The sequence below is a fragment of the Tenrec ecaudatus genome, chromosome 1 (assembly GCF_050624435.1).
Source record: "Tenrec ecaudatus isolate mTenEca1 chromosome 1, mTenEca1.hap1, whole genome shotgun sequence".
NCBI lineage: Eukaryota > Metazoa > Chordata > Mammalia > Afrosoricida > Tenrecidae > Tenrec > Tenrec ecaudatus.
This window is the reverse complement of record NC_134530.1, coordinates 152,200,083-152,222,097: the sequence shown is the minus strand read 5'-3', so window position 1 is coordinate 152,222,097 and position 22,015 is coordinate 152,200,083. Positions and strand designations below refer to the sequence as shown.

General features: G+C 48.5%; 1 protein-coding gene and 1 long non-coding RNA gene across 2 annotated transcripts in view; one reads left to right on the top strand and one right to left on the bottom strand.

Moving 5' to 3' along the window:
* Positions 1-22,015, top strand: part of CD58 (CD58 molecule) — a 70,839-nt gene that overhangs the window by 44,677 nt on the left and 4,147 nt on the right. The window contains exons 3-4 of the mRNA XM_075559903.1: positions 7,384-7,644; positions 20,379-20,459. Coding sequence (XP_075416018.1) covers positions 7,384-7,644; positions 20,379-20,459 — 342 coding nt within the window. The remainder of the gene's footprint in view (positions 1-7,383; positions 7,645-20,378; positions 20,460-22,015) is intronic.
* Positions 5,819-22,015, bottom strand: part of LOC142458917 (uncharacterized) — a 54,401-nt gene continuing 38,204 nt past the window's right edge. The window contains exon 5 of the long non-coding RNA XR_012786426.1: positions 5,819-21,042. This is a non-coding gene — a long non-coding RNA (uncharacterized LOC142458917). The remainder of the gene's footprint in view (positions 21,043-22,015) is intronic.

Genomic DNA, 22,015 nt, shown 5'->3' with positions numbered 1-22,015 from the left:
TACACTTCCCTTCAGATGCCTACCCTTGGTGTTGGTTGCTTCTGTCCCACCCCCACATATACCTTTCTCACCATGAAGGTGGTGTTGTACTCATGGAAATGGAATGATCTGCTCTGTCTTTCCCTAAGGAACCATGGTGGTGTAGTGGGTTACAGGTTGGACTGCTAACCGTGAGGTCAGCCGTTCGAAACCACCAGCCATTCCAAGGGAGAGAGACAAGGCTTTCTACTCCTGTCAGGATTTACAGTCTCAGAACCCTACCCGGGCAGTGCTACCCTCTCCTTTAGGGTGCCTCTGAGTCAGAATGGACTCAGTAGCAGTGAGTTTGAGGGTTAAAAAAAATTTCTTCCTTGACAACAAACTCAGGGACAAGGGAACAACAAGCAATCTAAAATTGATGGCTAGGAGAGCATAGGATGCTGGATGGGGCTTGATCAAGGCACTGTAACTGAGAGGAATTGCTGAAACCCAAATGAAGGCTGAGCATGATAGTGGGACAAGAGAAAAGTAAAAGGAAATAGAGGAAAGAACTAGGAGGGAAAGGGCATTTATAGAGGTCTAAATACAGGCATGCACATATGTAAATGGATATATATATATATATGAGGATGGGGAAATACCGTATACACTCGAACATAAGCTGACCCGAGTATAAGCCGAGGTACCTAATTATTACCTGGGAAACCAGAAAAACTGATTTACTTGAGTATAAGCCATGGGTGGAAAATGCAGAAGCTATTGGCGAGTTTCAATATTCAAAACAAATAAAAATAAAATTACTAAAAATTGAGACATCAGTTGGGTAATATATTTAACTATTTATTTTAAATAACATAAATAAAAGGTCAACAAGTCATTTAACATTAGTAAACCAGCACAGTAAATGGAAAATAGGTTCAACAAAAACAAAGTATTATTCCCTGAGCTCAATCAGCAACCAAGCTAAAATGTAAAGAGTTAAAATCCTTCAAAACTGGATTCCTCTTCATCATCCATATCCCAATGCAGAGCTTCAGCTGGTGTGAGGTCATCATAGATGCTGTCCTCGCTGGGGTACCACTGACCCGTGTATAAGGTAGATCTATGTGCATATATATATAGGTTTAGTATTAAGGTAGCAGGTGGACATTGGGCCTCCACTCAAGTACTCTTTCAATGCAAGAGCACTTTGTTCTAATAACCTGGTATTCCATGATGCTCACCTGACATGATCACTGAAGACAAAATGGATGCATAAGCAAATGTGACGAAAACTGATGGTGCCCTACTATTAAAAATATGGCATCTGGGGTCTTAAAAGGCTTGAAGATAAATAAGTGGCCATCTAGCTGAGAAACAACAAAGCCCACATGGAAGAAGCACACCAGCCTGTGTGACCACGAGGTGTTATGGGATCAGGTATCAGACATCAAAGAACAAAAAATCATGTCGTTGTGAATGAGGGGAGTGCAGAGTGGGGACCCAAAGCCCATCTGCAGACAACTGGACATCCCCTTACCGAAGGGTCACAAGGAAGAGATCAGTCAGTGTGCAGTGTAGCACTGATGAAACTTACAACTTTCCTCTAGTTCTTTAATGTTTTCTCTTCCCCACCATCATGACCCCAATTCTACTTTACAAATCCAGCTAGACCAAAGGATGTACACTGGTACAGATAAGAACTGGAAACATGGAATCCAGGATAGCTAAGCCCCTCAGGACCAATAATAAGAGTAGCGATACCAGGAGGGGACGGACAAGGTGGGGGGAAAGAGGGGAAACCGATCACAATGGTCGACATATAACCCCCTCCCAGGGGGACAGACAACAAAAAGTGGGTGAAGGGAGACAGTGTGAGACATGAAAAAAAAAATCAAGGATTAATGAGAGTTGTGGGTAGGGGTGGGCGTGGGGGAGAATGAGCTGATACCAAGGGCTCAAGTAGAAAGAAAATGATTTGAGAGTGATGATGCCAACAAAAGTACAAAGGTGCTTGACATAGTGGCTGGATGTGTGGATTGTGATAAAAGCTGTAAGAGCCCCCACTAAAATAATTTTTTTAAAAAATCTTCCCACTAGTCTATGACCCTTTCATGATAATATGCATGCATTGTTGTAAATGATCATCAGGTGTATGTAACGAATTCTCATTTCTTTTTTTTTAAACATTTTATTAGGGGCTCATACAACTCTTATCACAATCCATGCATATACATACATCAGTTGTATAAAGCACATCTGTACATTATTTGCCCTAATCATTTTCTTTTTTTTCTTTTTTTACATTTTATTAGGGGCTCATACAACTCTTATCACAAACCATACATATACATACATCAATTGTATAAAGCACATCTGTACATTCTTTGCCCTAATCACTCTCAAAGCATTTGCTCTCCACTTAAGCCCTCTGCATCAGGTCCTCTTTTTTTTCCCCTCCCTCCCCGCTCCCCCTTCCCTCATGAGCCCTTGATAATCCACAGATTGTTATTTTGTCATATCGAATTCTCATTTCTTATACAGCACAGCGGCTGTATCTACAATTTCAAATGGACCCGTTGGCTAGGTACAAGTTTTCTTAGGGATGAAGTAGACACACATGCACACGCACCAGAGTTGACTGCAGCTTAGCAGACCAACAAAACAGGAGTTGTGGGAAACTCGGGGGCAGTGAGAAAATGGGGAGGATTTGTAGACAGAGGAAACCTTCTCTGGGCATGCGCTGCCCCCAATATCACAGAAAGGTTTGCATGGTTGCCGGGAGCTACATAGAACAGGAGGGGCACTTCGAGGTTGGGCCCCTGGCCACGACGGTGCAGGGAGACAGCAGCCTCTAGAGTTGGGAGTTTCTGACAGCACAGAACTTCGTAATGGTACCGCCTCTTCGATGTCTCCCCCCAAAGTGTGTTCATATTCCATCGAACTTTTCCAAGAACCTTCTAGAAAGCCTGTCATTCTCTTCTACAGATGAGTGGGCGGTGCGGATTTGAGAGTGGGTTTCTCCATCTGTAGAATAAAACGCCTGAGCCGAATGACTTCTTAAAAGTCCAGGGTTCTGGGACCAGTGCTAAAGCTCAGAGCTCCTGCTGGTGGGGGTTCTTGTCACCTCAACCACCTGCCTGTGGCTCCTTAGCCTCCGGAGCGAGTCCTGGGCGGCCCTCGCCGGGCCTCTCTCTCCAGTGCTTCCTCTGCCCTGTGCGGCATGTTAGTTCATGCATGGGTTCTTTCACACACGGGTAACTCGCTGCACCCTCACCGCAAGGCAGTGCTCATTTCTTCCTTTTGGGGACGGGGAAGAGTGGCACGACCGAATGGTCAGAGCAGTGGAGTTGGCACATGAGCCCCAGCAGCCAAGTTCCTAGGTCCAGGCTCCAGGTTCTCCCATCCCAGCGCATGTGGGGGCGGGGAATACTGACATTGCCCATGGAGATTGGGGATGGAGAGGGAGTTTCCCTGGGTGCACCCCTCGGCCCAGTGAGCCCCCCCCATCTGCTCAGCACCCTGTATAAAGGAAGCCTGCCTGTCCGTGACTTATGTTTCATTCTTCCGGGTCCTGGGGATGGGGAGGTAGCCAACGCCCAGTCGTTGTCTCGCAAGGCGCACAGTCTGTGGGGCGCTCGTGCGCCTCTGGTCTGTCGGAGACATATTCCGTGAGGGCTAGAACCGGCTGAACTAAACGGATGAACCTGTGGATGCAGTATGCTTCTCTGGGATGTTTCGACTGAAGCGCTTGCCCTGTGGATGGGGCAGGAGCCTGAGTTTTGAAAAGCATCATAGGTGATTCTTACTTATACACACAGATATTTGAGACTTGCGACAGAGCATCCAGAAGGAGGTAAAAAGCTGGGTTTTCAACCCCCGAGAAAACCCCTACGTACTCAGGGTACAAGGAAGAGTCATGTTCGAATGATTCTGGGGCCCTGCAAAGTGTGTTGGAAGTGCCTGGGCTGCCCATAAGGCCCGAGACAGCCACGGACCAGAGGGAGCTCGGGGGGAGGGGGGGGGCAGAGCACTCTGCTCTCTAGTTCTGAGTCAATGAGAACAACTTCACCTGTCATCATTCGCTGCCTTGGTTCAGTGCTCGTGAAAAATTTCCACTGCTTAAAAAAAGATTGGATTTTTTTTTTCCGTTAAAGAAAAACGTTAGTGCTGCAGTTCCGTTTGGTTTCATTTCGGTAGAGCTGTGCAAGCTAGCCGGTCCCTGAGAAGGACGGCATGCTCGGTGAAGTGTCAGGGGAAGCCAGCCCCTAACACATCATTACGGGTCCAGTAGGTGCAATTGTACAGTGATAATAAGTAAAGATCATAGTAAAGTCATAGAGAGCATGAGAGATGGAAGATAAGTATTGAAATAGATGGAGTCAGACACAATTCATGGTAGCATGCTCACCCCCGCTTGGTGGTCCACGTGGAGGGGGAGAGAGAAAGATTTTAATGCTAGCCCAGGCTTTTGTATTCTCTGAGTACATACAAGCCCCCTCATTGCAGGTGAGGACCCAGGTCACAGGAAGGGGTTATGCTATAGGTAATACAGTAACGGGAGGGGGTGGTCTAGAGATATCCATATAATAGGAAGAGGAGGGATTGGGGGTATACATGTGGCAAGATGGACGGATCCTAGATACAGGATGGCAGCCCAACTTTGGATGTCACAGAGCCGGTTTGGCCTGTTCCCTGGCTCAACTGATAGACACCATTATCAGTGGGGTGTGAACCCCACCTACAGGAACCAAGCTAATGGTCGCAGGCCCCCACCCTTGTGGTGTGGGGAGACAGCAGTCTGGCAGGGACTGCCTTTAGGGAAGATGCCTGTGAGCATCTGACCTCCCCCCACAGTGAAGCAGAGAAGCAAAAAAGGTGGGCACAGTGAGGTGACTGACACAGCGGCTGTCTCCATGGTCTCCACAGAACAGTCATGAGGACGCTGCAGGGCTGAGCGGTGTTTCCTTCTGTTGTGTGTAGGGTGGCTGTGGGTCGGACCCCACCCCACCGCAGCCAACGACAGCAGTGTGCCCACCAACCACGTAGAGAGGGGATTTAGTATGTGGCTCGGGCCTCTAGGAAGGCAGGCTGGGCATATCACTTAACTGAGAGGACGAATTCAGGAAGAAAAGATGGGGGCGGGGGCTGAGCATTCAGTTCTTATTTATTTAAATCATTTTATTGGAGGCTTTTAACTCATGACAATCCGTATATCAGATGTATCCATCGTATTTGTGCATACGTAGCCATCATCATTTTCTGAACATGGACTTTCTATTTGAGCCCTTGGTATCAGGTCCTCTTTTTTTTTCCTCCAACCCTAGTGAATGCTCGATAAATTCTAAATTACTCATGTTTCCATATCTTACACCAACCGCTGTCTCCTTTCACCCACATTTCTGTTGTTCATCCCCTCCCCACCACCATGGGGATTATGTGTTGATTGTTGTGATTGGTTCCCCCCCAACCCCCACACCTTACCCTTGCCCTCCTGGTATTGCTACTCCCTTTTCTGTTCCTGAGCTCTTACCTGTACCAGTGTGCATGCTACGGTCTAACCAGAACTGAAAGGCAGGACTGGGGTCTTGATAGTGGGGGGTGAGGAAGCCTCAAAGAACTGTGCTCAATTTTGAGATTGTAGGCATTCCTTGGGTTATAAACGAGATCCATTCCCAGGTCTCTCTTTAAGTCAGTTCAATATTTATCCTAGTATATAATGTATATTTTACCATTTAAAAATATTTTACCTTCTTATGCATATAAAAACTTAAAAACATTCCAAATACACTGAAACATAATTACATGGTACATCATAATACAGTAATAATAAAAGTAGCCACATTGCATACTGTGCTGGAGAAAGAATAGAATCTCTGTGTGTATAGCACCGTGACAAACATTAAAGAACCCGCCTGGAAGAAAATTCTCTAAAATTGATTGTGGTGATAATTGTACAACTCTTCTTGATATGATTGAAATATTAAATTGTGTGAAATGTGGATTAAGTGCAAATAGAACTTTTTAAAAGCCCAGCTCTTAAAATTGTTTAGAGAAAGGGAGAGAAGGGAAAGATATCGTGATTGTAAGTTAACACAGTTACTCCCCGTGACTAATGCTCTGCACAGTGGATGGGGCATTCGTGAGGTATCAGTAAGATAACAGAATCATTAGCTGATGGTGGAGAGATGGCTGCTGTGGGAGTTAAGGGACCTAGTGTTGGGAAGGGTGAGCCTGGTGCAAGAGAGTCAGAGTTTGATTCTGTTGCCAGAAAGGAGTGATTTGCTAGCGGAGGCAATTTCTTGACGTAACATAAAGGGAGGTGTGTACACAGCTTGCCTTGTAGCAGTAGCAGCTGAGGCCCTCGGTAACTGGCGGACATTGGACGCTCTAACTTTGCCAGGATCCAACCCCATTGTATCTTGCTCCACAATACCTTTTCCTAAACTCTTGGGTCAGGTGTGCTTGGTAATTGGCTTTTTTCTAGATGTTAGAAAGGCATGCAGATTTCCTGTGTATCCACTCGGGAACATCCCGAGGGGTGATGGGCAGTACTCCATAGTCCAGCCCATGGATAGTTTGGTAGCGAAGCATCCTAACTGATCCCTTAAGTTAAGCGAAAAAAACAAAATACAAATGCTCGTGTCAATTCGTGATTAAATAACTGCTACCAAGTTAGGGAAAATCTTCCAGTTTGAAGAGCCTTTTGGATTTTCAGTCAAGGGTGGGACTGGTGTATGTGTGTATCCTGCTGAATTTGAATAAGTCAGTCTGACCCAACAGAGAAAGCATTCTCTCTCACCGTTGATTCTGGGGATGGGCTGCTTGTCTTTTGAAGCTCAAGAGGAAGCAGGGGGTTCTTTGTAAACCTACTTTAATTCTCCCCCTCACCTCACTATCATGACCCCAATTCAACCTTACAAATTTTGCTAGACCAGAGCATGTACACTGGTACAGATAAGAGCTGGAAACCCAGGGAATGCAGGACAGATAAACCCCTCAGGACCAATAATGAGAGTACCGATACCAGGAGGGAAAGGGGAAGGTAGGGGGAGAAAGGGGGAACCGATCACAGTGATCCACCTATAACCCCCTCTCAGTGGATGGACAACAGAAAAGTGGGTGAACAGAGACATCGGTCAGCGTAAGAAATGAAAAAGATAATATTAATTTATAAATTATCGAGTTCATGAGAGAAGGGTGGAACGGGAAAAAATGAGGAGCTGATACCAAGGGCTCAAGTAGAAAAAAAATGTTTTGAGAATGATGATAGCAACAAATGTACAGATATGCTTGACATGATGGATGGATGTATGGATTGTGATAAAAGCTGTAAGAGCCCCCAATAAAATGATTTCAAACAAACAAACAGAAATAGTGGGGGGGTTTCTGTAATAATTTTCTGTAATACTTTTTATTTTTCAGAGTTGCTACCTCTTCCGTTAATAAATTGTACCGTGAATGAGGAAAGCATCAGAGTCCGATGTGTGATTCCGGAACATTACACCAGGCACCTGGACCTTATAAAGTACTCCTGGGCTTGCCCTTCAGCACAGTGTAATGACACCGTGGGGAACGAACTACATTTCAATACGAGTCATTTCCCAAAGGAAGTGCATTGTACTATCAGCAATCACGTATCCAAAAGGAGCCAACTAATTGCTTTGGAAACCTGTGTGCCAAAGGGTGAGTACAGAACTGAATGGTCGTGACAGAGGTGCTAGATACAAACGGGGGGGGGGGGTGCATGGACCAGTGGTGATGTGTGGGTTTCAGATCACCCTGGAGGCTGACACACTTCCATGAGGCGCAAGAGAAGCCGTAGCTTTCACAGAAAAGCCATTGCTATATGTCGCTTTTATCTTTTTTTTTTTTTAAGCATTCTCCGCCAAGCACAATTCTACAGGGCTCATCAGGCAGCCCTCTGGTTTGTGTATCAGGCGGCATCCCTATCTCAGTGGTTCTCAACTTGGGGGTCTCGACCCCTATGGGCGTCCAGCGACCCTTATAGGGGTCACCTGAGACCATTGGAAAACACATTTCCGATGGTCTTAGGAACCAAACACCGCTCCTCTATGGGTCTCCAGGCAGGTCCGCCCACATGCGGATAAGCCCACCTGTGATGAGTATCAACGTGGAGACTTACCCGTGCTACACCATGCTTCAAGACAAAATTTCATTGATTTTGTCATTAGATATAAATATTTCATAATACAGAAGGACATATTGTTTTGTGATTCATCACTGTGCTTTAATTATGTTCAATTTTTTACAATGAAAATACATCCTGCATATCAGATATTTGCATGATGATCCCTAACAGTAGCAAAATGACAGGAAGTAGCACTGAGAATAATTTTATGATTGGGGGTCACCACAACCTAAGGAACTGTCTGAAAGGGTCGCGGCTTCAGGAAGGTGGAGAACCGCCTGGGGAAAAGCACAGCACAGGGAGCCCAGCTTCCTTGTCGGAACCCCGTTGCTATGAAGTGGCAGGACCCGGGGTTGACTGCAGCCACTTGGGCTCCACAGTCTCACCCTGCTCTATTTGCAAGGGCACTTTAGGATAGCTTTAATTGTCATATCATTCCTCCAGGTGGCATGGCTAAGAACTCTTGACAGCACATCTGCAAGCAGGCTGAGGCGAATCCCTCCGTGGGTAGCGTGGCGGTGTGTCTGGGCCATGTACTTTTTATGCTCAGTATTGATTGTACTGGTTATGACCTGTTTCACATTCTCTCCCCAGTTTACAAACAAGCATCCGTTAGTTCACGGACACTGAAAAGAGATGAAAATAGTAAATATAATAATCCAGAATCATCTCCTCAGTGTAGCTAGTGAGCTTGGTTCCAGTGCAGATAGAACTGGGAGGGGCAAGTCTGTGGAGTAGAATGTGGTGCACAAGAAGCTGAAACGGAACAGGGAAATCAGTCCATCGCGTGTGTTTAGAAGGTCAGACCAAAGGTGGGGGTGGTGGGAGGTTCTGTTTCCCTTTGTTGGGACTTTCAAGAAGCAACATTTCATTTTCTAACAGGAGGCTAGAAAAACAAACTAGAAATCCCACTCGAGGGGGATGTCGTGGCCCCTGGATTCCATTTAGCTGGTCAGCCACTCTCCCCGAGTCCCCAGGACCACCGGTGTCCCAGACACGACTTTTCAGATGATGACATAAAGTCACTATTTCAAGCATAGCTGAACGAGGCGAGCAGATTTGTGCAGAACAAGTACAAAACGAGTCCCAACATGTAACTGGTGAGCTGGTCCCCAGAGACCGAGGAAAGACCCCGTCCACAGAGGGGCCACTCCGTGGTGGAACCTTTGTACTGGCCACAGGCACACTTGCCAAGAAGGTTAAAATGCCGGACACACAGGAAAGGACGGCTGTTAAGCTCCAAGGTTCAGCAGAACGAGGTCTGGGCAAAAATCCCTCCACGAAATACCATGAGTTGGGGGTTGCCCCAGTACCTGAGGTTGAGTAATCCCACCGCACAAACCACGGAGCTGCCGTTGGTCGCTCTGCCACGGGAAAACCCAGCAACGGCAAACCGAACGTACCTTTGGCTTTTGGCGTGTCTGTGGTGGTATTCGGTGCACAGAACCAGCACAGAACCACCAAAATGGGTTGCCACTTACCAGAAAGAACAAGCAAGCTGGGAGCTTGAAACGCTTCAGGTATTCCAAGAGGCAAAATAGCTGGATAACTTCTGAATCATATCCTTCCCTAGTGTGGCCCCCCCTCAAGGGTTATTATCTGGTATGGTCCAGGGGATGTTTCGAAGGTTCGACCCTGTGTCGTTTTCACCCCTCCATGAGCGTGCAGAGGGGATGCTCGTGTAAGGCTCCCTTCTCTAGCACCCTTGCTCAGAGGTGATCATTCCTGCCATTGAGAGGAATCAGTGCGACTGCTTTGGAAGTAAACCCTTTGGTCGTTAAATAATAGTGATTTACCTTTTAAACAATTTCCTCATAATCCATAGCTGCAAGTGTCTGAGAAACATCGCGTGGTCATCCTCAGGGCATTGAGAGCCTGAAGTCACGTTGACATGTGGGACAACCCTGAGATCCCATCTGTGGTTTCCACTAAACAAATATTGAAGAACTTTTTTCTTTCTGCAGAACCAGAGGCCTGAACATAATGATCTAACTGATAATGATCTAACTGAAGTACAATCCTCTTTCCCAAACTCACTGCCAGCAAGTAGATCCTAACTAACCCATAGTGGGCTGCTATCTGCAGGGTCAGCAGTTCAGAACCACCAGCTACTCTGAGGGACAAGATGAAACTGCCTGCACCAGGCAAAAGTTACTGTCTTGGAAACCACCGGGGCAGTTCTACCCTGTTCGAGAGGGTTGCTGTGAGTCCCATCCTAGGACCCTTTTGCTCTCTGTGGGGAGTTTTTGAGTTCATGGTGTGGTGCTTCAAATATCATACAAGCATTGCTGCTGAGTGGGTTCCCACAGGAGAGGGCTTGCCCAGGGTGGCCAAGGCCGACTTGGACACCTTTAGGAAATCAGGCCACCGCATCTTGACAGCTGCTGGGCCAGACCTTTCATTTCTCAGATGAGTGCTTCACTGCTGCACCACCAGGCCTCCTTGATGCCTCATCCAATCAGACCCCTGCCTCTGAGAACATCCCGACTCTCCGGGACCCTGTAGCACAGAGTAGACCTGCTCGCTGTGGCTGCTGAGACGGTGCATATTTCGGGGAGCAGACAGCCTCACCTTTCTCCTGCGTTGTAGCTGATGAGTCTGAATTGACACCCTTGTGGTTAGCAGCCTATGGCTTAACCTACCACCATCCCATCAGGGAGCCTCAAGCCACATAAACCCAAACTCAAACCCACGCCATCTCATCAATTCTGACTCACCTCAGAGGACACAGTAGGATTACCTCTTTGGGGTTTTGAGGCTGTGAGCCTGCCTTGCAGGTAGAAGCCCAGCTTGTTCACGTGCATCTCGGCAGATGGGAGGGCATCAGAGTGAAAGACTACTAACCCAGACTTCCCAGTGTTTTCCCGGCGAAGCCTAGTGTGACAGGGCGCACGCTGCTCTCCTTTGGACAAAACCCTGCCAAAACACCTGAGTCACCGGCTCCCTCTCGCCACCATTGGAGGTCGACTGCAGACCGGTGGTGTCAGTGGGCTAATGAAGAGTGGGGAGACAGGCTCAGCCAGGTGTGAGGATTTCCTAAGATTACTAGTAGCCTCAAAGTAATAAAGTCATTAAGTAATGGAGATAGAATTAAAATATGGATTTTTAAATTCCAGTCTCTGGGCTGATTTTTATTTTTTAATAACAGTATTATAAATGTTTATAAATAAAATAAACTAAGGGAGAAGAAGTCGATTTCTTCATCAGGGTCAGATAGTAAATGCCATACTCTGATTAGATAACTTTGAATAGATACCAGTCCGATTTAACTTTTAAAAACCACATTGTTTCATGGTTTTTGCAACCTTTTTTCTTTCGGGGTCCTTTTTGTGGACTGGGGTCATTTTAGCCACGCCAAATGGTCACCGAATAGCAAACAACCTCCACATCCCAGAAATGAGAAGGAGTCTTCACTCCATTACCCAAACAACTCACTACCATTGAGTTGATGCCAATGCATTGTGACTTTATAGGACAGAGAAGAACCACTCCTTGGACTGAGCAGACAACCTCATTTTCTCCCACGGAGGTGCTGGTGGATTCGAACCCCTGGTTTTGTGGTTAGCAGCTGACTGCATAACCCCACAATATCACCCAAGCTCCCTGTTCAAAACCTTAAGTTGATAAACATTCCCCAGTGAAGCAGGCACGAGAGACTGGAGACAGGGTTCTTTGCCAGCTTCCTAAATGCTTTGTACGTCCCGCGGAATCCACACAACAACCCAAGAAGCAGGAATTCTTTTCCTCAATTTGCAAAAGAAATCCAAGACATGGGAAGGTTAGTCACTTGCCCAAAGGTACCAGCTTATTTAAAGGCAGCCACAGTTTGGCATTCAGCTTTATCTGGCTACAAAACACCCATCTCTTCCCTGGCCGATCAGTGCAGGGAGCACTGTGGGGGTGTGGTTAACACCCCATTGTAGCTGCAGCCACGTGTCCATCTGTCTTGCCCAGGGTCCTCCAGACCCTCAGTTGTACCCTGTTTCACAGAGTGGCTATTGTTGGAGTCCACTCGTGACAAGCTTACTAAGAGTCGTACAACCATGGCCCCAAACTTGGAGTTTACTTCCACTGATAAACATTAGAAAGTCCCAAAGCGTGGTGGGGGGTGGGAGGAAAGCCTGGGAGTGAGGATTCCTTGTATTTAGATGATGTCCTATAATGTCCACTTTCTTCTCTACCTCGAGCGCGTAGAGCCTGAGCGTTTCTGCCCGCGCTGCAGATGTGTGTTATGGGTGCCCGTGCTGATAGGTGTTTCAGTTACAGCAGCACCGGAACATGGACAATCCTGAAAAAGCACTTCCACGAGGACTCCAACTCCCCCTGACCCTCTTACAAATGCCAACTGCCTCCTCTTCCTCCTACAGAGCGGCTGGTGGGTTAGAACTTCTGACCTTGGGGTTATTAGCCCAACTCTTCACCATTACACCACAAGGGCTCCTTTGAGTATAGACAGACCTACACAAGTCTGAAAACAGAGATGTCCGCGGCAGGAGAGACCCCTGGGAAGAGAACAGGCTCCCTAGACCTGATCTGATTGCCTCTCGGCAGTGATGTGCTAGGTCCGTCTCCGCTTCCTGACCCAAGCCTGCCCTGGGGAATTAAGTGACATGACGAATGGAGGTGGGCAAGGATGATGGGGCGTCTCCCCAGAATAATTACTGTTCAGGATCCAGGAAGCTTTGGAGCAAAGCCTCACGAGAGGATGCTGAAGATGGCATCAAATGCGGCAAAGGGGTCCGAGAGAGGAACATAGGAGAGGCCTGTGCATTGGGCCCTCGGGACACTGATAACCAGGGGAGGAGGGCCGCAATAGGCATTGGTGTCCAAGGAGCCATTTGGTAGAGCGCTTCCTCTTTGTATGCTGGGCTGTGACAGGAAGAAGGTGGAAACATGAAGGCTGCAAAGTCAAAGGTTCTTTCCAGGCAGAGGTGCAGGGGTCTTTGTCGTCCTGTTTAGGAAGCTTGCTGGGTGGAGCGTGGCGTCAGTCCTGCCGCACTAGCACGGGCCGCTGTGGAGCGTCCAGGACCAGGGCAAAGTGGGCAAGGTGAGGAATTGATACACACTTCCCAAGGGGGTGGAGAGAGGGATGTCCTCTAGAGCATCTATGTTCTGAAGCATCATCCACATTTCATGGACCAGGACGGTGAAGAAGACCTTGTTCAGCCCTGACCTGAGTTTCTCAGAGTGAGCCAGATCTTGCCCGCCATAGCGGAGTCCCTGGTGGTACGGTGTCCTTCACAGTGCCCTCTGGTCATCCCCATGGAATGAGTGGGAGGAAAAAGGAACAGGTCACCTTTGTAACAAATACACGGGAACTAGGAAAGACGAGAGGAAGGAGGAAAATTACGGAATAGGATATTCTAATTATGAAGACAGGTAGTAAGAACGTGAAGGAGTTTTGGTTTTTTTCTGAGAAAATGTCAAACCCAATGCGCCATCAAAGGCAGAAACAGAACCTGCGGGTGGGGGGGGGGGGGCGGAGAGGGCGTTGAAGTGGTTTGGGTTTGTCTCCTGTGGCTTCTCTGACTTTCCACTGAGAGAGCTGGTGGTGAAGAGAGTGTGTGGGCTCTGGTTTCAAGAATCAAAAGAGAAGAGATTTGTGATATACGCAGAGAGTCACCCCACAGGGACTAGAGTGGGCTGTGCACCATATGAAAAGCGGCTGGGCCTTGCTCACAGGAAGACATGTAAATAAGGGCCTGCCGAGGTGCCAGCCTCAGCACACTCCGTTGGCTTGGCTGTGGGAGACAGGTCTTCTCAGACAAAGCTGGTAGGAGAACTGGTGCATTTTTTGTGGAGGGAAAGTCTCTGTCTCTAGTGAAACTACAGATGTGTGCGCTTTTTCAGTCAGCAATCCCATTCCAGGACTCTTCTAAAAATGCCCAAATGCAAATGCAGCAGACTCCTGGAAAGAGCTCTTGTCAGAGCAGAAACCTGGGGGAAGCCCCCCCAACATGATCGTCAGTAGAGTACCGGGGGGCGGGAGATAAGATGCAGTAAATGCACTCCGTGAGGTCTGTGCGACTGTGAACAAAAATAGGAACATCGCCACCGATGAGTAATGGAGTCTTCACCGAGGCATGTTCAGTGCCAGGGCCTGGTGGAGGAGCTCGTGCATGGCTTGCTGAAGTGTGCCTAAGAAAAGAAGGGCATAAATGCAGCATGTGTGCAGTGTGCACGTGCACTATATAAAACTACGCACAGACCTGCTGGCCTAGTGGTTACAAGTTGCACCACTAACTGCAAGGTCAGGAGTTCTAAACCACCAGTCGATCCTCAGGAGCCAGACTAAGCTTCCTACGCCCATAAAGAGTCACAGTCTTGGAAACACACTGACAGTTCTTCCCTGTCCTATAGGGGTGCTCTGCGTCAGCATTGACTCGATAGCATTGAGTTGGTTTCGGATATGAAAATACTTAACGTTTATATTGAAAATTCTAGTCTGAACAAGCTACCTACTGTAGATTCCAGAGCTACGAGATTCTAAAAGGGCAAAACTACAGAGAAGTGAGAAAGGTCCGTGGCTCCCGGGCGAGGAGAAGAGGGGTGAATGAGGGGCACGGAAACTGGTCCCGGCGACCCTGGAAGACTAGACACGTGACTGGATGTTTGCGTCAGAAACCACAGAGCTGTACAACACACAGTGAGCCCCTGATGGAAGCTGTGGGCCTTAGCCCATGATACTGTGTCACTGTTGGTTCATCACTGTCACCAATGTGGCCCCTGAATGCATGGTGTTACTGATAGAAAACAAGTGTGCAGAGGGCAGAGGTGGGTCTGTGGGAGCTCCATAATTTCTGCACATCTTTTCTGTAAGCCTAAAGCTTCTCTAAGACATAGCCTATAAAAATGTGAGAATACACCGTAACTAATATTCAGTGGTGAGCTGTCGTTTCGGGGGGGGGGTATTGGGATAGAGAGGCAAGAGTAGAAGCTCACCTTCTCTGAAAATGATCATTTATTCTAGATTTGACTTTGTAACTTTAAATTCCTAAAAATATAGAGACCAAGGAAGCAAATCAATTAAATCGTGAGTTAAGTTGGTAGAATAACCCCGAAAAAAGGAACTATTCCAAGTATTTTTAAAATGCCATTCGACTGGCTGTCCCAGTGGGCTACACCACGATGAAAAGAACTCCAAGGGGGAGTCCTGGCCTGGTCTCAGTGACCAGATGGTGAGTGGTGGTGGTGACATCCTGATACTATTGGGTGTGCAGTGAAGAGTGAACAGTCATAATGGTCCCGCTGTAAATTGGGAAGCTTGCCACTGAGGAAAGAAGCTTTTTTAGATGTTAAGATTGATTGGTTCCATAAAGCCACTGCTAGGAACTTACTTAGAAGCAGTAAATTGAATCAGATGAAATTTCTATTGCTAAAGTCAAAACCAGGTATGTCTTGGCAACTGAATAAAGTTCAACCAAATGTCAATAGGGAAGCATGGCGTGCTTGATCTGCTTTAAAAAGGAAATATTCCCTAGTTCTGTCTACCAAAAAGTTCCAGAAACAAGTACCCAACCAATAGCAATGGCCCCTTGTGCCAAGATTATGATGACACAACTAAGTCACCTGACTTCCTTGGTTTTAACTCTGAAACCCGAGGAAGCTCCTTAGTCCTAGGAAAACCACGATGGTTGGTCACCGTAGCCCTGCCTCGGAAACCAGTTCGCTCTGCCACACATGGTTTCTGGTTCCGGTCCCTACACGCTTCACCACAAGTGGGGAAGGAGGAGCACGGGCTTAACCCTAACCATTAAGAGCCAACCTAGTATCGCACATGTGAACTCCATGCACGTCTCCTTCGCCACCGCCGCGCTCACGGCCCTAGCTAGGCTCTTAGCTAGAAGTTAAGACACACAGTTTCTATTGCCAAAGGAAGATAGAAAAAATTCAAAGATTTATACACATAATAGATAGAAGTTAAGGCTCTGTTTTGTTGGGGTCCCCCCCACACACACACACCTGAATTGACCATTTGATGTGGTTCATGTTCTCTCTTTGGAAGCCTGTAGTCTTGTCTTGAGGAAGGGTGGGTTGCAGTACAGGTTGGGAAAAGTGGTTCTGTTCAGGAGGATCTGTGTTGAAGATACAGTGAAGAGAATGTCCTGGTTTGGATGGGGCAGCCCACTACTGTGCAGTCGATTCTGACTCATGGTGGTCCTAGGGGACCGAGCAAAACGCCCCATAGGGCTTCCAGGCTGCAGATCTTTGTGGAAGCAGATTGCTTGCTGTGTCTCTCTCTGAGGAGTGGTTGGGGGGTTCAAACCACTAACCTTTGGGTTACTAGCTGACCGTTCTGACCACTGCACCACCAGGGTTCGTTGGATGCGGCATGGAAGTGCCTAATGAGAAATACTAGATGGCCCCGAGGTTTGTGGCCCAAGCCACTGTATGAAGAGTGTTAGCCTTTATGGGAACTGGAGGAACAGTCTGTTTGAGTTGGAAATCCCAAGTCCAGCTGCAACACACAGTGCAACCTGTGAGAGCTGAGACTCGGCAGGAAGGCCTTCTCGTTCTAGGCCTTGCAGTTGTTCTGCTTTTGACTGTCCCGTTGCTCCTGTTAGTGAGAAATATTTTGAGTTTTCCTGTTTTCTTACTAGGTACCACCTTACACAGCTTCCAGCTTTCAGAGTTGACTGTACCAAGATGGACGTGCCAAGTAACGCACTCTGGCTTCTGAGTCGATCTCAAGGGCATCTTATACCCATTGTACAGAACAAGGGATGGAAGCAGCATCGGGTTCCCCTGTTTCCTGCAGTGGGCAATACCGCCCCCTGGGGGACACTGGGACGGTCCAAAGCAGATGCCTACACTTTATCCTGGATGATGGGCTACCGTACAACAGTTTTAAATTGCCAGGGGTGGGAGTCAGTGGGTGGGGAGAGGTGGAGGCTAAGTAATTGTTTTTCCTGAAAAGGAGGCAGGAGGCCAAATAAGTTTGAGAACCTTTGCTTGAGAGGGTGTTACGAGCATCAGGATTGAGTGAAAGAGATGGAAGTGGCCTGCTAAGGACGGGGAAGGAAACCCAGAATGGGACCGCTCCGAAGCCAAATGAAGAGAGGAGTGAGCCAGCAATGCAAGCGACAGGCCAAGAGGGACGAGCAGGACATTAAGGACTCAGCACGGTGATGTTGTCGTCATCTTCCTCAGATATCAGCTGCCCTAAGTGCCCATGGGAGAGGAGCTCTCAGAAGGGCCTGGATCCATTACAAAGGATCCCCGGTGGCCCCATGGGGTCATCGCTGGCCTGCTAACCACAAGGACAGCAGTTCGAACCCACAAGCTGTTCGACGGGCAGAAGATGAGTCTTTCTGCTCCTGTCAGGATGTGCCGTCTCAGGAGCCCTCTCTGCAGAGGGCTGCTGTGAGCGCGAACTGACTGGATGCCAGTGCGTGTGTACCAGTAGAACTCAGTTCTGCTGCAGAAAGGGAACATGGCTTTAAGTGTAGATTACTTCTTCCACATTAAAAGAGAGAGAGAGAGAGAGAGAAATCAGAGATAGTTCACCCAGGGGCATCGGGAGCCATGTGCAGCCAAGTTGCTGCGTCTCCGGCCTCCAGCCATGGAGCCAGCAGGGCGCCCATTGCCTTAAAAGGAGCCTGTTTGCATCTCCTTGTGCAACAGCCACATGGCCAACCCTCTGCAAGAAAGCGTTTGAGTTGAGGGTAGGCAGTATATCCCACTCGCATTCAGGATTGTGTTACTGATGGGGTGGGGCGGGGCGAGGGGAAAGGGGCAGCTGGAAGTTTCTGGCCAGGGTCCTGCCAACTCAAACCAGCCCACCTGTGTTTCTTCCTAGAGTAACGTGTGTGCGTCCAAGATTTTTCATTCACTCTGTTGTGCATTTCCTCCCAGTGTGTTGTGGGCATTACCCTTTGCCCTTAGCTGTTTTGTGAGCTGGGGGAGGCTGCCTCTCGGGCATACCGAGCCTGTTGATGAGGCCTCTTGGTTGGGTTTCGCTGTTCGGTGTTGGGAGTGAGGCTGCAGTCAATCTCTTTCTTAGTTCCCTGTTTTTTGTGGGGTGGCTCAGGGGAGAGTGCCAGGTTCTCAGGCTTTCCTAATAATACCTTATAAATGGAATTTCAGGATCAAAAGGTATAAATGTTGTGCGGGTCCACTGATTTACTTTCAGTTCATAACACCAGAGGAGAGCTGCCCCATGGGGCCTTCTTGGCTGTAATCTTAATGGAGAGAGACTCCTGGATGCGTTTAAACCACCAAACTTGTAGGGAGCAGCCAAGCACGTGGCCACAGGTAGTAACAGATACCAGTCTGTTTATACATTTGTGTTATCTCGTATTCTCTACTTGATCTTTAGGTTCTAATGTCTACTTCAGTGGCTTCATGGAACTCACAGACCAAACTCATGGTTAAAGGTGTGTTAGGCCAGGTTGACTAGAGAAACAAATCCAGCGACATTGATATATGTATAAGAAAGTTTTATATCAAGAAGTAATTACCTATCAGGGAAACATCCCAATTCAGTCTAACTCAAGTCCAGAAGTCTGATATTAGTGCATAAGCCCCTCTTCAGACTCAACAAAGTCACATGCAATGATGCAGAATGCAGGAAGATTACAGGCTGGTGGGTGCAAAGTCTAGTGGATCCGATGGTGTAGGAAGCATCGCAGGGCTCTGGCAGCAACCGGGGTCAGCCAGCAGGAAGGTGAAGGCACAGAGAGAGGAGTGGGGGAGGTTCCCGGGAGCCCTCCTTATGAGCAGGCCACACCCACGAGGAGGCACCATCAGGCTGTGAGCTGATTGACAGGTGGAATGCCACCCCTACACTTTTGCATATCTTCAAGTTGATATGAAATGATGTAACCACCACAAGAGGGTTTAGGAAGGAAGGTAACAAGTTGTAATGCCAGAGAGAAGTGCTCAGGGTAGTTATTTGTCAGGACATGTGACCAAGTTCTTTCAGGTGTGCTAAGGGGCATCTCATGATACTGGAGGCCTCAACCCCAAGTCACTCTGTTCAAGCAAACCCAGCGTCCTGAATTCAGTCCTCAGGCACCCACTCCAACAGCCAGCCTCCTGCACAAAAGCATGCAGCGTACTCACTCCGTGGCTTGGGAAGTCCATGTCTGTGCTGTGCTCCAGCTTCTGGGTCTGGCTGCTCCTCGGATGGTTTAGTTTTTTGGATCCAGAAGGCTCACTGCACAGGCATCTCCAGTCCAGTGGACATGCTCCCCTCCTGGCTCTTCCTAGTACCGAGATCCCTCCTCCTGCTCCTCAGAGGGCTCCTTTGATGCACAGGGGGGGCACTGCTGAGAAGCCTGCTCCCCATTACTCACAGGGGAATCCTATCAGCATCTTCCTGACCTCCCTACCAGACCCTTGCAGGGAAAAGTTGTCTTTTGGCAGGAGTTGGAGACTTTGGCTGGATGAGTCACCTGAAAGAATTCGCTGCCCCTGCACATGAATGACAGCAGTTGACAGCTCTCCTTAATGATCCGAATGCTCTGAACCGTCCAGCGACGGAGGTCCAATTATTAGTCCCATTCACAGTGAGCCCGGGAGGAAACTGAGGAACTGGGTAGTGACAGCACCTGCCCACCACTCTCGTAATGCCTCAATCTGACAGCGGACTGTAGGCACCTGCCCACCACTCCCATAGTGCCTCAATCTGACAGCGGACTGTAGGTACCATACTTAGCACAGTGTCTTGTTGTAACACCTGTGTGGTAACTTAGGTGGAGGCTTGAGGAGCAGACCATCAGTTTTACGTTTAAGGAGTCATCAGCCCCCGCCGCCCCAGCTCCAGCTTGTGATGGCCCCTGTCCTTCCTTCCCCTTCCACCCATGGTAGCCGTCAAAGACGTGTTTCTTGTAGTGTGAAAACCCTTCCTCGATTTTCTGGATCAATAGCTAGGGGCTGGCGTGAGGGACTCATTTCTTTCGTTTAAACGCTGGGAAGTACAACTGCTCAGTGGCTCTGCCCTGGCAGCATGCGATGGTCTGAAACTGTCTTCTCTTAAGGACCCGTCGCTTCTTTTAATAAGCAGCAAGGAGCACCGAGGGCTCTGTCGGGTGTGCAGGGGACTGCTAACTGCTAGGTTGCCCACTCGAATCCACCCGCCCCTGTGCCAGAGGAAGAAGAGGCTGTCCGCTCTTGTGAAGATTTCCAGCCTCAGAAGCCCTCTGTGCAGGTTACTCTGCGTAAGTCAACTCTGGGTTTGGTTCATAACACTGTGCCTCTGAGTTCATTTGGAAATATTTCTGTTTGGATCAGCCTAGCTAATTGTGTTTCTCTTCTCTTTCTACAGAGACATCAAGGAACCATTGGTGTGCTTTAGGAGCAGCCCTCGCTGTAGCAGTAGTAATAATTGTTATACGTTTTAGCACAGGTTTGTAAGCTTTCATACCTCTTGCTCTTCATGCTGATGCTGTGCAGAATACTGGCGGAACACACTGAGTCCAGTCTTTCTTTGAATACGGCCCTCTTTGTCCGAGTTGTTGCTCCCTCTTGAACCTGTGCGATCTTTGTGCAACCCGTTTTCTAACTGGAATCGGGCATTCAAGGGCCAGGAGATGTGTGCTTTGAAGACCGAGAACAAATTCCAGACACTTGTAAAGAGACCAGCACCCTGTCTGGGGCTGCTGAGTGTCCCACGTGCCTCCAAAGGTTCTGCGGCTCCTTACATTAGGATGGGGCCACAGAGCTCTGCAGGCCTGGGAACGCAGCAGCCAGCATGGCACGGGCCGTTCGGTGGCCCTCTTCAACAAATGGCTTGTACTTCTCCGAAGCAGATTTCTCAGGGTCCTTCCTTTCACCTGCCATCTCCGTAACACCCACATTTGCCAGCGGCAGGGCCAGGGGGCTGGTAGGGGGGCGTCCAGGAAGGAAAGGAGCTTTCATTGCGTTGAACGATGTGAAGGGGTCCCTCTCTCGGCTGCTGTTACCTGTGTGCGTCTCCGCAGTAAGGTCCCCTGGAAGGCAGCACATACGTCTGTGAGAGCTGGTGGCCTGCTCCCAGCCTGCTCTTTCCTGGCAACAAGGAGCCCCTTCTCAAATCCCAAACAAGTTTCTGAGCTGTGGAGTTAAAATATAGGTCTTCTTGGCGCCCCAACGATATCCAGATCAGCCCTCTCCCCGAGGAAATGTGCTGAACTAATTTGTCGCTCCCCCAGGCCTGTGGAGGCAGCTTCTTTCTACAAGATGCCTGGCACCTGAGGCCCGAGTCATTTCACACTAAGGCTTCCCATTCCAATTTGTAGACTAGATGCCAGCCTCCCAAGACCTGCTCTCCCTCTTTCTTTTTTTAAAATTAATCATTTTATTGAGGGGGGGGGCTCTTACAAATCTTAAGACAGTTCACCCAATTGTATTACGCACACTTGTACATATGTTGCTATCAACATTTACAAAACATTTTCTTCCTCCTTGAGCCCTGGGCGTCAGCTCCTGTCACCAGGATGCTCAACCAGAGGGAGGTGACGCCGAGCTCCATACAACCTCAGATGCACTGACCAGCTAGACTTACAAAACACACTTCAGTTGCGAAAGTTCCCCCAATCGTCATTACTCTCAGCCTTGTAGAACTTGCGCCGGGGGGGGGGGGGGGGTTGTCTCATGAAAATAATTACTTGAGGAAGCACCTCAGGCCTAAAGCCACTAATTGCGAAAGGAGGTGTTTGGCCTGAAGCCCTCAGATGGGGGCAGAGGAGAGCATAAACAACTCCCCCCGACTAGTTGCAATTGACAGCTCACTTCATCCACTACAGCCAGCCCTGCCTGGAGTGCAAGCGTAGCTCTGAGCTCTGGCAGGTACTTTTCGTGGGGAGAAAACAGACAGGCACCCATGGGCACGAAAAGAGCCCTACTGCCCAGACCTGGGCTTCCAAGATGGCACCCATGCTTAAACCGTGGGGAACCCAAACCGAGCTGTGTTGTTAAGGGTGG